The sequence below is a fragment of the Aphelocoma coerulescens genome, chromosome 13, assembly GCF_041296385.1.
Source record: "Aphelocoma coerulescens isolate FSJ_1873_10779 chromosome 13, UR_Acoe_1.0, whole genome shotgun sequence".
NCBI lineage: Eukaryota > Metazoa > Chordata > Aves > Passeriformes > Corvidae > Aphelocoma > Aphelocoma coerulescens.
The window spans coordinates 252,653-268,348 of NC_091027.1; the positions used below are offsets into that span (position 1 = coordinate 252,653).

Below are 15,696 nucleotides of genomic sequence, written 5' to 3' on the forward strand. Positions count from 1 at the left end.
GAACGTCCGGATACCTCAACGCCACTGGCGCTGCCCCCGCGCCCCGGGCGCAAGGTACTGAGCGCCCCGCGCCGGGAGAGCGCGTGCCCGCCACCACTGGCCAATCAAACGGCAAAGCTCTGGCGCGCTCCTGTGATTAGTCACGAAACCCCTCGCGCCCGGGCAAGGAGAGGAGTCCGTATAGGGGCGGGAGAGCGCAGTGCGTGGGGCTATGATTGGTCGGGCCGACGCAAGGGGCTATGATTGGCCGGACCGGAGGGCGGGCACGCAGTGTGTGGGGCTGTGATTGGCCGGGCTGGCGCGATGGCGGCGGCGGCAATGGTGGCGGCGGCGGGCGGCGGCGACTTCTCGGATCTGCGGGAGATCAAGAAGCAGCTGCTGAGCGTGGCAGAGCGGAGCCGTGAACGCGGGCTGCAGCACAGCGGGAAGTGGTGAGCGGGGCCGGGCACAGCGGACGGGGCCCCAGCTCGGCCGACCCCGGGCAAACGTGTTCTGTGCCGGGAGGGGGGACGGGACGGAGCTAGGTTTGTTTAGTCTCGGGAACAGGAGGCTTGCGTGTACCTCGTCGTTTTCTACAACTCCTTGATAGGAGGTTGCAGTGAGGTGGGGGTTGGTCTCTTCTGCCGTGTCTGCAGGGAGGGGACCAGAGGAAATGGCCTTGAGACTGGGGAGATTCAGTAAGATATTAGAACTTTTTTTTTTCAGTGTTCAGGTGGCCAGGCACTGGAATAGGTTTCCCAGGCAGGTGGTGGAGTCACAATCGATGGAGGTGCTTAAGAGGTGTCTGCATCTGGCCCTAGGTGATGTGTCTTAGGGATTACAGTGGTAGTGCTGGGCTGACGGTTGGACTTGATGATCTTACAGGTCTCCTCCAACCTTGATGATTCAATGATTCTAATGCTCTCTTTCCCTCAGGGCTGCTGAACTTGCATTTGCCCTGGAGCCACTGCCGTTGAGCGAGCTGCCGCCTCCCCCCGTGCTCACCGAGGTATGGGCTGTGCTTGGGGGAAAGTGGCTGTGAGCTCTAGGAGAAGGTGCTGCAGCTCTTGGGGGTGGGCTGTTTAATCTTAACTATGGAGGAAAATATGCAATTGCAGTCTCCCAAATCCCACAGGTGGGAATCTGTGCTGAGCGCCAATCCTGCCATAATGCTGGGAACTTCCTTTGCATAGTGTGTTCAATGGGGTGACAGAGCTGAATGTGCTTTCCTGGATGAAAGCATTATCTGTTGCTGTGTCCTAAATGAGGCGCTCTGTAAGCCAAATTTGAAATCACACACGTTACTTTATTTTTATTCTTCTTTACAAAGGTCAAAATTTATTTTAATACAAATTGTGTTATGCCATTGAACTTGTGCTCCTTAGGACACAAGAGAAACAAGTTGTGTCTCCATCCCCACCTCTGTAGGAATATAGTAGAGCTCATATGTATGTGCCAGTGCTGGTGTATTATAGAAGTGTAATGTGTCATAAATGCATTTCAAGGTATAATTACCAAGGAAATGTTCTCTTGTATGTTAGCAGATTAATATTCTTTTACATGGAATTCCCGAGCAGGTTTCTTGTTTATGGTCCTTCAAACTCATAGAACAGCTAAGTCTTGCCTTCTGGCAGCTTGCCACAATTTGTTTCTGGAATCTCACCATTTATTTTAAATGTTCCTAAATAGTCTGTACTCATTATTTGAGATCCAGAATCGGATCGTATGAGAGAGTGGAGGAACTTTTCAGATAGTACTCAGATCATGTTTGAAGATGAATAAACTACATTTTTAGCTTTTGGAGCAATTTCAACGATATGTTTGTAACCATGATTTTCCTAAAGTATGTCAGAGCTTCTCAGGTCTTAAAACTCTTGTGTGTCCCTGCAGGAGGATGCTCGTGATCTGGATGCCTACACATTGGCCAAGTCTTACTTTGATCTCAAGGAATATGACAGGGCTGCCTACTTTTTACGGGGCTGCAAGAGCCAGAAAGCTTACTTCTTGTACATGTACTCCAGATATCTGGTAAGGTAGAAAAAAGTTGCCTCCTAGCACTGAACTCTTCTGCCTCCTACCCCTCCCTGGCATATCTTATTTTTTTTGCTTATTCTGTTCCTAATGACCACCTTGAAGTTCAAATTCTGTGTTGGGGTAAGGAAAGATAGGGCTGTTCTTTTCAGAACTGTGATGTCTGTGAAAACTCAGTTTTCATGCTGCTGCAAGTGCTGCAGCAAACATAGGAAATATACTATTGTAATGTAATCTTGGATTTCCTCTCTTTTCCACAGTCAGGGGAAAAGAAGAAGGATGATGAGACAGTTGATAGTTTGGGTAAGTCTCTGGTGTCAAGAAACACATGACAATATAATGAAGCTTCCGCTGTTGACTCTTCATGTAACTCATCTTGGGTTTATGGCTTTCTCCTCAATTTTTTGGATAATAGTGTAACATGATTTCTTTCATTCTCTTTTGATTCATTGGCTTAATTACAGGTTACAGTTTTTCATCTATTAGGTCTTCTTTTAAACTGGGTGACCAGACTAAGCAATTTTCTTTAAAATGGGGAAAATAAACACAGGCTGGGAAGCCTTCATGCCATGTCAGGGATCATTCTGAATATACCCTAGACTTTGCATTGCTGTGGTGAGAGTCCTTATTGAAAGCTAGCTGTGTGACTTTCTCTTCATGTAGGACCTCTGGAAAAAGGACAAGTGAAAAATGAAGCTTTACGAGAATTGAGAGTTGAGCTCAGCAAGAAGCACAAGGCACAGGAACTGGATGGGTTTGGCCTTTATCTGTAAGTGTCTGCATGTATTCTTTATATATTTGTGTGGATTTACAGAATTTCATGATTCTTGTCGACCTGATACTTTTTTTGACAGATACGGTGTTGTGCTGCGGAAGCTGGACCTGGTGAAAGAAGCAATAGATGTGTTTGTTGAAGCTGCTCATGTCCTGCCTTTGCACTGGGGAGCCTGGCTGGAACTTTGCAACTTGATTACAGATAAAGAGATGGTAAAACTTTAGAGATACCAAGATGTGGTAGCAAATCTCAGAGTTTAGCCTGATTCAGTAACCAGTGTTTCTGTTGCCACAAGATTGATGTTGCTCACTGCTTTATTCTGTGAGACACTGTCAGGCAAGGCAATCCAAAACTGTAAATTTTGTTGTTAAATCCTCTTTATCTTCGACTGCTGGCCATGCTGTAGCTTGAGAATCTTTATACAGGCAGGGCTAATTTCTTATCATGCATCCACAAAGTGGTTTAAGAAGTTTCTAGTTCATGTATTTTGAAAGTAGTTGTCACCAGGGTTATCACCTTGTCACATGAAGGAGATCCTCCTAAGAGACTTCCCTTTTTTATTTTTTCTTAATCTGGTTCTAGTTTCTCAGTTATTGAGCACTTTTGATAGCTTGAAAGGATCACTACTGTCAAAACTGAAATGATAATATACAAAGCCACATAGGAGGTGAATTGTATCAAAGAAACAAACTTCAGATATAAAACCAAAATAGATTATTCTTCTTTCTGCATGGAATTTGAGTCCACTCCTGGAATTCTTCAGTAAATTCTGGCTGATAAAGTATTTAAAACAGTACAGGTGACACAGAAGAGACCATTACCAATTTGTTGAAAAAGGGAAGTGCATTTTTTATTATATTATTTTGAGTCTTCTCAGTTAATTGAAATTAGTGATATATTGATGTTCAAGTATAGGAAGAAAGTGCAGTCTTTCAAAGGACTTCTGAATTTAATGGCTGAAGCAGGAGCCAGGGGATGTCAGATTTGAAGACAATTTCTTTCCTGATTGACCAAATGGGTTTAAGAAAGCGACTGCAGGAAGGCCTCCTACCTCAAGACCATCTGCTAAGTCATGGGAGGGAAGATAATGGATTCTTTGCCACATGTAGCTTGTAGAATATTTCTGATTGTCATCTCTTCCTCTTCTCCTTTGATTCTTGCTAGTTGAAGTTCCTGTCCTTGCCAGATACATGGATGAAAGAGTTCTTTCTTGCACACATTTATACAGAGCTGCAGCTGATAGAGGAAGCTCTGCAGAAGTATCAGAGTCTCATTGATGCAGGATTTTCCAAAAGCACTTACATCATCTCTCAGATTGCAGTTGCTTACCACAATATAAGAGGTCAGTGACACTAAGTAGTAGGAATGACCCTCTTAATGCAAACTTGGCGTTTATAGTTGTTGGTGTCCCATCTGCTGTTCTGTCTTCAGATATTGACAAAGCCTTGTCCATCTTTAATGAGCTGAGGAAACAAGATCCCTACAGGATAGAAAACATGGACACTTTCTCCAACTTGCTCTATGTAAGGGTAAGCACTCTTCCTGTGGCCTGTTCATAGTGATGGTGTTTGTTGGAGGTATGTTAAACCGTGGCAAAGCAGCTGGTCCTGTCTAACCTCTCTGAATACAGGCTTTCTGCTTCCCAACTCCATGGAAGAGATGTGCTGTATGCGTTGCTAATTGCTTAGGTTTTCTTTCAAAATATAATGTGCTCTCTCTCTCATCACTTTAATCTTTTGTTCCACTAGAGCATGAAGCCTGAGTTGAGCTACCTGGCTCATAATCTCTGTGAAATAGACAAATACCGTGTTGAGACCTGCTGTGTAATTGGTGAGAGCTGGTTCTTTTACATGTTATTTTTACATCTTATTTTGCTGTCTGTAGGCTGTGTGAGGGAATCTTGGAAACACTTGTGGAAGTGATCAGCCAGCAAGGCACTCAAAATCACCACTTGGTGAATGTGGATTCAGGCAGCCCGAAAAGCAGGCTAAATAACAGAGTACCCCATTCCCTCCTTTCTGTCTGAAAGAGCTGCTGTAATACTACCAGGGCAGAAAGGAGACCCGTGTGCCTGAAAATCCCTTTATAGTCTTCAAACTCCAATGGAAATAATTGTGTGTCAGGAGCAGGAAATTAATTTGTTAGATCATGACCTTCCAAGGGGATGGAATCATAAATTGATTGATATAGCTGGAAAAGGATTAACCAGAACACCGGTGAAGAGAGTGCAATTAGGTATTTTGAGGTTTGAATCAGTTCTGTCTTTATTAGGACTCTTTATAATTTATTAGAAGGTAGTAGATAATATGCTTTACATGCTTTTTTCTACTTCTCTATTGGTGTTGAGGTTTTTGTTGGTTGGTTGTGGATTTTTAAAATTTATTTAAATATTATGACTTTTGTTTTAGGAAATTATTATAGCTTGCGTTCCCAGCATGAAAAAGCAGCACTCTATTTCCAGAGGGCCTTGAAATTGAATCCTCGTTATCTAGGAGCCTGGACACTTATGGGACATGAGTATATGGAAATGAAGAACACATCTGCAGCTATCCAGGCTTATAGGTACCTCTCATGTACTGCACAAAATGGTGTTTGTTTCTGAAATAGTTATCTTCTATTTCTTTTAGTGTTTTGCTGGACTTGGTTTTGATCCTGACTTTCTGTCTAGTTCATCTCCTTTTCTTTGACAGGCATGCAATAGAGGTGAACAAAAGGGACTACAGAGCATGGTATGGCTTGGGGCAAACCTATGAAATCCTCAAAATGCCATTTTACTGTCTCTACTACTACCGGCGGGCCCACCAGCTCAGGTAGAGTTGAGACTGGAGCCATGTTTATTGGTCTTTGTTCTGACATGGTTGTTACTGGCTAAGGAGTTTACATACAAGAACTAAGTTGGGTAAGGGGAAAAAAAACATCGACGCTTTGTGATGTGTGCAGTCTCACTGTTCCAAATCCTATTAGTTGTGTTAGTTAACTGTTAACAAAGGCTTTGTCAGCTAAATGTTGAGGATGACTGGTCAGGAGTATGAGTGATGTTTTATGCAAAAGGATGACAGACTGCCAGGTGTAGATTATTTTTTTCCCTTGACCACCCCTGCCTCTGCCCTTCCCCTCACCCTGAGATCAGCTGCAGTCCATTAAACTATCTTAAGAATTGCTCTTTTACAGACCAAATGATTCTCGTATGCTGGTTGCTCTAGGAGAATGCTATGAGAAACTCAATCAGTTGGTGGAGGCTAAAAAGGTGAGAATTGATGTGTAAGACTTAAGGTGTCTCCCAGAACACTGGGTGAAATTGCAGCAAAATTATGTAGCTAGTGCTACCTAAACTCTTTGGCAGTTACAACTGGGGAAGCATTGCTGCAATTTAACTGGAGGAGCTGATAAATAAGCTGTCAACAGATACATGCCCCTTTTGCTGACAAGCTCTGTAGTTTGTTGTTTCTGACTTGCATGCTGGAGTCGTGAGCTGGAGTGACTTTTGTGGCATGCTTGACTGACTTTCCTTCCTTGACAGTGCTATTGGAGAGCTTATGCTGTGGGAGATGTGGAGAAAATGGCACTTGTGAAACTCGCCAAGTGAGTATGTACCCTCACTGAACGGTCAGGGTTGTGTTAAATGCAAGTCACACTTTGATATCTAAGGATAAAATATGGAATGTAAACAAGTGGAATTGCTGCTAGGTAGTATAACTTTTGGAGCTGTGTAAGAAATGGTATCTTTAGGGCTGTAGTGACTGCAAATGTTGGTGTCCAGCTTTATCTTTGTTTCCATCAGGATAACTAGAGAGAATGATAGCATAATGTGGGTTGCAAAGGACTTCTGAATCCTGAGGTGATTTGAGCAGGCAGTGCTAGCAAATATATTTGTCGTAATGCAACTTAAAAACAACCCATGACTGTAGATGATGTACAAAATTGTTTGATTTTATTTTTCCTCTCTAGTATATAGCTGTGACATTGACAGGTCTAATGTGAATACTGTGACATCAGCACTAATTTTTTTGTTGGGGGTTAAGTAATATAAAGTGGGAAAAGCAAAGGGGGGAAAAAAGGGCAAATGAAAAGTAAAACTGCTGTACAAATTTGGGCTGTAGCAGGGGAAGAAGGAGCAATGGAGGAAATAGCAAGTAAGTAGAATGACAAAGGTCTGTTAAAAGGTTTAAAGTGCAACAGAATAAACAAAGGTCCCTGCTTTGGTTGTCACTGCTTCTAGCTGTCAAGTCGCTATCTGACTGCCTCCCTGTCTGTCAGCATGGATGCAAGCTGGATCATCTCTTTCCACAAGGGGCAGTACATGTTGCATGTCCTGCAAATTCTGAAGGAAAGGACCTGGCTTTAGTCCAGGTCAGGTTGAGCAGGTAGTTTCTCATAGGCCAAGAAGGTCTTCAACAGTGCAGTCTTGTTCCAGTGACCCACTTTTTCTCCTTTTCTAGGTTGCATGAACAGCTAAATGAATCTGAACAGGCAGCTCAGTGCTACATCAAATACATCCAGGATATCTATTCCTGTGGGGTAAGATGGTATCTTGGGAATAAAAGGAAAAGTAAACATGGTGTAGAACTACTTTGGAAGGCACTTAACAGATGGTGTTTTTTACCCCACTCACTGCAGGAGGTAGTGGAGCACCTGGAAGTCAGCACTGCATTCCGTTACCTGGCCCAGTACTACTTCAAGTGTAAGCTTTGGGATGAAGCCTCAGCATGTGCTCAGAAATGCTGTGCCTTCAATGATGTGAGTAGTTGTGCAGTCTTTGGTGCTTATTTCTTAAGGGATCCATGACCTTGATCTTGGCTCTGCTCAGAGTAGAAGGAATCCTTTATGAAAGAATGAGGGCTGTCTGCCATACAGGTCACATCCTGAATGGTGGTTGTTGTGTATACCTGATCACTCATGCTGAGTATGGTTGATAAAAGTAGTAGAATATGGTGTAGATAGTTAAATTAAACTATATCTCATTGGTATTCACTAAGTAAAAGAATTTGAAGCTTCACATGGCAGTCTTAAGGCTGTTAAAAATCTTGGTGGTGAGGAGGCAGTTGAATGGTCACAAACTCCCACACACTGTATAGTGATGGTACTTCTAAAACTTCTTTTTTCTCATCTTCTGTGTGTAGACAGTGCAGAGAATATAATAGTACTGGAGTTTTGTGTGCAACTCCATACTATGTGATGTTATGTAAGTGGGTAGTTTGAGATATTTAATTTCAGCCTACTGGTAGACACTAACCATGAGTGCAGGATGTTCGGCTTATCTGTGATAAAGCTGTCTGGAGCTCTCAACAACCTGAATTCAACTTATTGAAGTTTTCCCAATCTACTTTTTGCTGGAATATTTAGACAGCTTTAGTGGTTGATGGTTCCATTCTCTGAAATATCCAAGAAACACACCAATCGCGAGTAAAAGGAGGAAAGACTAAAACTAAAAGAGTGACTTACCTTAACATTTTTAAGGAGCAGAAGAAAAAAAGAGTTGAGAATGGCTTTTATAGCTTGTAGCCTTACAGAATGATGAAGTACTTTAAGTTATACTGCTTACATACTGAATTTAACCCAGAAACCATCCATTCATAGGTGTATTGTTCTGTTTTCTACAAATTAATTTCAGACCAGAGAAGAAGGAAAGGCCCTTCTGCGGCAGATCTTACAGCTTCGCAACCAAGGAGAAACATCATCCACAGATGTTGCTGCTCCCTTTTTCCTTCCTGCATCCTTGTCCGCTAACAACACTCCCACACGTCGTGTTTCCCCTCTCAATCTGTCTTCTGTAACACCATGAACAATTCTGATACTTCTAACTTGTGCATTGGATGTGACATTGCAGATGGAACATGCAACCACTTACTTCTTTCTAGGGAAATTGCTCCTTTTGTTATTGCCCTCACATGAAGGGTAGGAGTTAGCAGAGCCCACAGCTGAAGACAGATGGGCCCCAACAGGCAATGGGGCACCTAATGTGAAAGTGCCTGTGCTGAGATGTGAGAACCTGCTCTACTTCTCATCAAGTCATTCCAGTCAGAGGGCAGACATGTCCCACTACACAGGACTACTCCTAACTGAGGCATTGGGAAGAGCTTGTCTGCTTGAATTAAAATACATTTTAAGTTTGATTCTGCCAAGTTACCTCTGGTCTTTACTGCACTTCTTTGGATGACCTCTTAGTAGTATCACAACTGTCCTGATCAGAGACTGTTAACCTACGTCTACTTAATGCCTTTTGCTTGTCTTGAACTACACAGGAGATGTTTCACTAAAGCGGTAGAATAGGCGCTTAGATATAGATCCCATGGGTATGTTGAAGGATTGGCAAATGTCAGAGGAGTCCCAAGTAGCTACAGGTGACAGTTGTCTGAGTTCTTGTTGTAGAAGTGATGGATAGTTTTGGCTTTCAGTAGAAAAGCAGTTGCGATAGCACAATTAAAAAAATAAGTGAAGTTACTGTCCTTGGACTTCTTTATGGTGCAGCTTTCATGTGTACTGTAGCAAATTGAGTCAAATGAACTATAATGGATCATTTTGTTGAGGTGAAAAGATAATTATGCCTTTGTTTCAGAATCAGTGTCCTTGTTCACCCCTATACATTTACAGACTTATCCCTATGTCTGTGGCATGACTTCAGTCAAGGACAAAGCATTTTAAAAACCCTTTCCCATTTAGCCATAGCTTCCTGTGTTTAACAAGACCAGTTGTACAGGTGGGCACAGCAAGAGACCTGCAGGTCACAGCACTGGGCCCTCTGCACAATACATTTGCATTGTGTGCATGGAGCAGAGGGAACCCATGTTCTTAGTTCTGGGCATCTCTAGGAATAACTGTCTTCTGTTCCATAATAACCATTCAACAACCATTTCTACTGCAGATAGTGTTAAACAGTAAAACTGGATCTTGATGTATTTTTCAAGAACTCTCCTAATTATTCCATGCAAAGCTGAGGATATCAATGAGACCATTTGTAAAATTGTTGTCACTAGGGGCAAATTGTGCTTGATGAACTTGGTGGCCCTCTGCACAGGGGTTAAAGCACTGGTGGAGAAGGGAAGAGTGACTCATACCATTTGCACAAGCCTAGGTAAAGCATTTGATACTGTTGCTTCCACACAGTGTCCTTGTCTCTAAGCTGGCAATACAGGGATTGGATAGGTGGACCCCAGGGTGAGGAAGGTCACACTCCCAAATGTTGTGGCCATTGACTTGCTGTCCAGAGGGAGACTAGTGATGAGGTGTGTCCCTCGGAAGTTGCAAGGCGTGGGGTGAACTCCAGCCTGGGGCCTCGGGGGCTCCGGACGCCTCGCGTCACACTGGCTGTGGTCCGAGGGCTGCGGCCCTTCGCCCCCAGAGGCCGGCTTGGTCAGACCCCGCAGGCAGGGAGCCCTGCCGGAGCCGCGGGGTCCGGGGCGCCGCGGGCACTCCTCGGCCGGATCGGCCCGCGCTCCCCGCGGCGTTGCCAGTGCTGCCAGGCGCGCAGCTGCGGCGGGGCGGGCGGGGCTGCCGCAGCCCCGGACCGGCAGCGCAGCCTCGGCCGCGGGGCGGCGGCGGAGTGGGCGCCCGCCCTCAGCGTCGGCGCGCAGGAGGCAGTGGGGCCGGTGCGGGCGCTGGAGCCGCCACGGTGGCAGGAAGATGGATGCGCTGTGCTCATCCCTCGCCGCTCGGCATCTTTCCCTGGCGGCACGGTGAGCGGCGGCGGCGGCCGGGAGGGTCGCCCGGTGCCCGCGGCGGTAGAACAATAACCGGCCGGCTGCGGGGGGTTGGGGTGGCGGCGCGGCGGGGGAGAGGAAGCGATGGAGGTGATGAACGGGAGGGGAGCGCGAGCGGGAGCCGGCGCTGGTGATGGAGAGGAGATGGCGGGAGAGGTGTGGCAGGCGCAGCCCGCAGCCACCTTAGCCTCCCGCCGGCCCTACACCATTGTATGCCCGCCGGTCATTGTCCGCCCGATGCGGACGCGGCGCGCTGGGTGCGGCGGCTGGGGCAGGGAAGGGATGCTCCGGGGCTGGGGGCGATCGGCGGAGCCCGGGCTGGGCCTCGGCGCGGCGGCGCCGCGGCGGAGCCCGAGCGGAGCGAGGCCAGCGCGGCCCTGCAGGCGCTCCCTGCGCTCGTTCCCACTTACGGTGCATCTGTGCCCGCTCCCCTGCTCCCACGGCGGTACACAAGGCTTTTTGCCCAGCAGACTGTTCAAAATTGCACCTGTACGTGTCCTGGGTTTTCAGGGCTGGCGTGTCTATGTGTGAGAAGACATTCTGTCTTGCAAACACAGACCCCGCAGAATGCATCTCTTTGTACGTGCAGTGCAATCTTTTTTCACAGCCACTGATAGAGGAAACCTGCCTCTTGGACTGGTGTGCAATTTACGGTTAAATTACCGGATTGCCATCCCTCAGTTTCATTTCGGCCACTTATGGCAGATCTAGATGCTACATTTGAGCTACCTTATGGCACTGAATATCCATTTGTAGCCTGTTTCTGTTTTTTGCTGTGAATGCAAATATTTAAAAGATGCTGCTCATACCTTACATGTTTGGAACATAGTAACTTATATATTTTAAAAATTTAATTTGATCTCTTGTAAGGAAAAAAATGATGAGATGCATTTTTAAAAAACATTAGAATTAAAAAACATTTAAAAATGTTTAAAAACATTTGCATTCTGATGCTGTCCTGTCCATCACTGTAAGGTGACATGTTGGATTCCCATTCTCAACGTCTCTGATTTGCTGGGTCAGATTCTGCCATGGTGCAGGTATCGTGCTTGGTCTAAGCATCAGGGAAGCCCATCAGGAGAATGTTTTGTTCCTTTTCAGGAAATAATGTGAGGTTATTGCTCCTGCTCTGACTCAGGTTTTGTTTCTATTGATCTGGCCTACTGCTCTGCATAGGAAGTTCAAACCCAGGCCTGTTGTGCTGTAAATGCTGCCTGTGCTGGCACTCAACCTGGCTCAGATAGGTACTTCAGTGAGGTAAACACCTGGTGATTTTAAAAGGTTTTCTAGGAATGGGTACGATTTTGGTGAAAACTGGAGTGGTGAGACAGTCATTGTTGAAGAGGGCCCAAGACACAAGTACTCTATCAGTAATTCTGTGTCAATCAGAAGATACCATGGGCACCTCAATACAAGAAGGACCTCAAACTATGAGAGTGTGTCCAGAGCAGTGTGACCAAGATGGTGAAAGGCCTTGAAGACAAGGCTTAGGAGGAGCAGCTGATGACATTTGCTTTGTTTATCGTGGAGAAGGCTGATGGGTGACCCCATCACAGTCTACAGTTTCCTCATGGGGGTCAGTAAGAGGGGGAAGTGCTGATCTCTCTCTGCTGACCAGCAGTAGAACACAAGGAAATGGAATGAAGCTTCATCAGGGGAGGTTCAGACAGGACAGTAAGAAAAGCTGCTTCACTGAGAGGGTGGTTGGGTACTGGAACAAACTTTCCAGGGGAGTGCTCAGGGCACTAAACTTATCAGAATGATATCATCTGAATGATGCTCTTAGTCATGTGGTTTAGTATTAAATGGTCCTGTGAGAAGCAGGGAGTTGGACTTAGTGGTTCTTATGGGTGCCTTCCAACTTGAGATATTCTGTGATTCTGATCAAGTTGTGTGATTGGAGCCAGTTCCACCCTTGCTTCCACAGGAAGCAAAATCCCAAGGGGAGGCCTCAGGGAGGAAAGGCTAGAAAGTTTTTGCTGGGGTTTCCATAGGAGTCACCCAGTGGAGGTGGCTGCCAGGGGCTATTGATGGATTACCCCTTTGCTTTTGTCCGTTTCCCAGAACTGTGGCAACTTGGTGGTCTGCTGGAATTCCCTGCTTGTCAGCAGAACTCCTAGCAGAAAGGAGTAGGCTGTCAGTGACAGATACTGCAACCTTTCTGACTTCCTGCTCTCTGACTGACTGTTCTGGTAGTGCCTAAGGTAGAGAAATGTGGCTCTCGTCTTGTAGATAATTTTGAGCCAGGTATTTCCAGTGTCCTCCCCAAGCATAATTTCAGGCTCTGTGATATTGCTAATGCATTGACTCAGCCTCCCTTATGAGAACCTTGCACCTGTCACCTTTCAGTGGCTTCTGATAATCCCTCTGCTTTCAGAAGCCATTCCCGGCTAAATAATCTTCTGAATAAGAACTTCGGTATCCTGCACACTAAGAATTGAACATAAGGTGGAGCTTATGTATGTATGGTTATGTATGGTTGTGTTTTAAGGAGGTGATTGGCTATTTTAATTTGTAAATGTATGCTGGGTTCTGGTAGACTTTTGCTATCAAGACTTCAATGTAGGCGCAAAGGATAAGTGACCTCAGGGTATTCAAGCCAGGAAATGCTGTGAAATGTAACCGTAGAATGATGCCCAGAATAATTTTCAATTTTGATCTCCATTCATTTAATAGTTGATATTGTGGTTTAGAAAGTTACAAAACTCGTCCTCCAACTGTAACAAAGGTGTGGTGATGAATTCTACTGTTGTAAGGCTGGTATAACTCAGATGTAGCTTGAGCAGTTAAAATCCATGTTGTTTGTTAATGATAACTTCCAGGGTTTTCCCCTCTTCTTTTTAACCAAACTGTGTGAGGCCAAAGATGCTTTCAATACTCAGTCATGGTAATTTTTAATAGTGGTAAATATTTTGCTTTCTATTGGCTTTGTGAAGTCACAAGGCAGCAAAACAGTCCTTACCAGATGCCCAAATTTTGAGTCACTTTCCAGTGATGTTGTATCTTCTAGGTCCCATCAGATTTCTCTTTAATCTTAGTGCACGGCAATGCAATATTTGTACTACAAGACTGCAAACCGAATGTTTTTGTTTTAAAAACCAATTTTAAAAATATTTATGTTAATGTTATTTACTTGAATTTATAATTACATGTTTGTATTATGTGTTTCTAAATCAATAGCTTGCTTAAATTCCAAGCAGGTAACATCTTCAAAGTTCCTCTATAAATCTATATCCTTTCAAGGTCAGGTCTTGATCAGATTATAACAAATTTATCTTCCCATCTTCAGGGATGGATTCTCTGCTGTCTTCTCTTTTTAGGTCTGTGCAAAGCATCTGTGCAGTTCTCTGTCATCAGCTCTCAAAATCCAGAATCCATGAGGGTAGAAAAATGTAGTTTTGTTAGTAATTCTAGTTTCTGTATCTTTAAGCTCTATTTGAATTTCTTCTTTAAAATATGAGGACTAGAAATCTTTGCTTCAGGAGGTAGGGCTCTAAATAGAAAATTCAACAGCATGCTGGAAAAAAACATGAGAAAGCTCTATGGTGTGGCCACACTGAACACTGTCAGGTCAAATGAGTATAAACACAGCTTCTTTGGAGATGGCAGAACAGTGTGGATCACAGTCTGCAGTTTGGACTCCAAAACATCCAATGAGGAGCTTGAAAGGAAAAATAATACATGCATGTATTTTCAGGAACACAGGCTTTCAGTTCTTCTCACTAGAACTGATGATGCTGTATGCTTTGCTTGCTGTGCATTTGGATCACTGGTGGGTTGCTGAGAAACCGTCACACATCCTGGAAACTTTAGGATCTGCACTTTCTCTGGAAGATCATGTTTGGACATCGCATTTCCCTGTGTTGAACAGTCTGCATCAGCAGTGGTCGGAAGAGAAGCAAGGTGAACTGATGTATGTGACCGTCCACACAGCAGCATTATCAAGAAAGAGGCACACAAGTGCAGCACTCATTTTAGTACACAGCTGCTCAATGAAACCTTATTAGTTAACAGTTTAACAAATATCAACAAATAAGAATGCAAGTGAAGACTGGATAGACTACTATTCCATTTCTAACTTTGGATGAAATGTACTCTAATGAATAATAAAGCAGACTGATGTACCTGAGAAAATGGTTAGGCTAGAAGAGCTGGTATGGTATGCCCGATCTTCTTTTATGTTAAAAATGACAATGCAAAGTATAACAGCATCTCAGATTATTTAATAAAAAATAATGAACTATTTGAATTAATTGTAAACATCGGATGCTAAAATGCATGTTGTCTCATTTTTTCATTTTATGCATTCCTTCCATCTCCGTCCAGGAGGTAATATCTTCACCCCTGTACTCCATTTCTCAAGCTATTAGTTGAATGTTTTGAAATTGTGTATTATATTATTCCTTAAAGTGTTTAAGGGAAAGACTTGTTAAACCTTACATTGTGTGGACTGTAAACAAAAGGCCTAAATAACATGGAAATTAAAACTGAAAAGAAGAAGAAGCTGTTGTTGAAATTGCATTGAGGTCTCAGGTGGTTTAGGGTAACCAGTAATGAGTAAGCAAATAAAATTGGGAGAAATGTTGAGGTTGGGGCTTCTCGATTTTTTTTTTCCCCTCTATGTGCACTAGTTGGCTAATAGTCACTAAGCTGATTTTTTTTAATGGGTGGAGAAATACTTTTAATTTTTCATTTCTATAATGTAAGCAAAATCCTAAGAACTCTTAATGTTACAAGTGATAGAAAGTAATTAGAATCAATACTGTACTCTTTGACATGTATTTGGGGTAGGCTTGGTGTACAAATATTTTAAAAAGGCTTAAAATTGTGTTAATACATAATATAAACTTAGATTTTCATGAACATGAATGTGATTTTTGTTTTAAATTCTGTGTTTTGTAGGTAAGTCCTTGGGGATTTTTTTCACTGTATTTATTTGTACTTAATATTTAAGGTTCTGTAAGTTGCTCTATTCCATCTCTGTGCATTGATGAGGAACAAAATGAAATGCAGTCATTTTTTGAGAATCTGCTTTATTTAATACAGCCCTTAATAATATCCCTGTTTCATGTCCCATCTCTGTCAGGAAATTGTGATCTGTTACAATCAATCTTAGGTGAACAAAGAGTACGTGGGGACTGTTGCACTGGAAAAAGATTGGATTATTTGCATCTGAAAGAACAGTTGTGCTGGTTACTATTTGGTAGCTTATAA

At 43.7% G+C, this 15,696-nt stretch overlaps 2 protein-coding genes across 4 annotated transcripts in view; both read left to right on the forward strand.

Moving 5' to 3' along the window:
- Positions 1-286: 286 nt before the first annotated feature.
- Positions 287-9,222, forward strand: CDC23 (cell division cycle 23). Its single transcript, XM_069028991.1, has 16 exons — positions 287-431; positions 916-988; positions 1,870-2,007; positions 2,271-2,313; positions 2,674-2,779; positions 2,865-2,997; positions 3,950-4,127; positions 4,217-4,314; positions 4,534-4,615; positions 5,194-5,347; positions 5,476-5,595; positions 5,957-6,032; positions 6,306-6,367; positions 7,225-7,303; positions 7,403-7,522; positions 8,397-9,222. Exons 1-16 carry the CDS (start codon positions 304-306, stop codon positions 8,565-8,567), a joined length of 1,761 nt encoding a protein of 586 aa, XP_068885092.1. The 5' UTR covers positions 287-303; the 3' UTR covers positions 8,568-9,222.
- Positions 9,223-10,379: 1,157 nt separating this feature from the next.
- Positions 10,380-15,696, forward strand: part of JAKMIP2 (janus kinase and microtubule interacting protein 2) — a 46,193-nt gene continuing 40,876 nt past the window's right edge. For all 3 annotated transcript variants that reach the window (XR_011154986.1, XM_069028862.1, XM_069028863.1), the window contains exon 1: positions 10,380-10,458. The gene's annotated coding sequence lies outside the window, so the exon portion shown is untranslated. The remainder of the gene's footprint in view (positions 10,459-15,696) is intronic.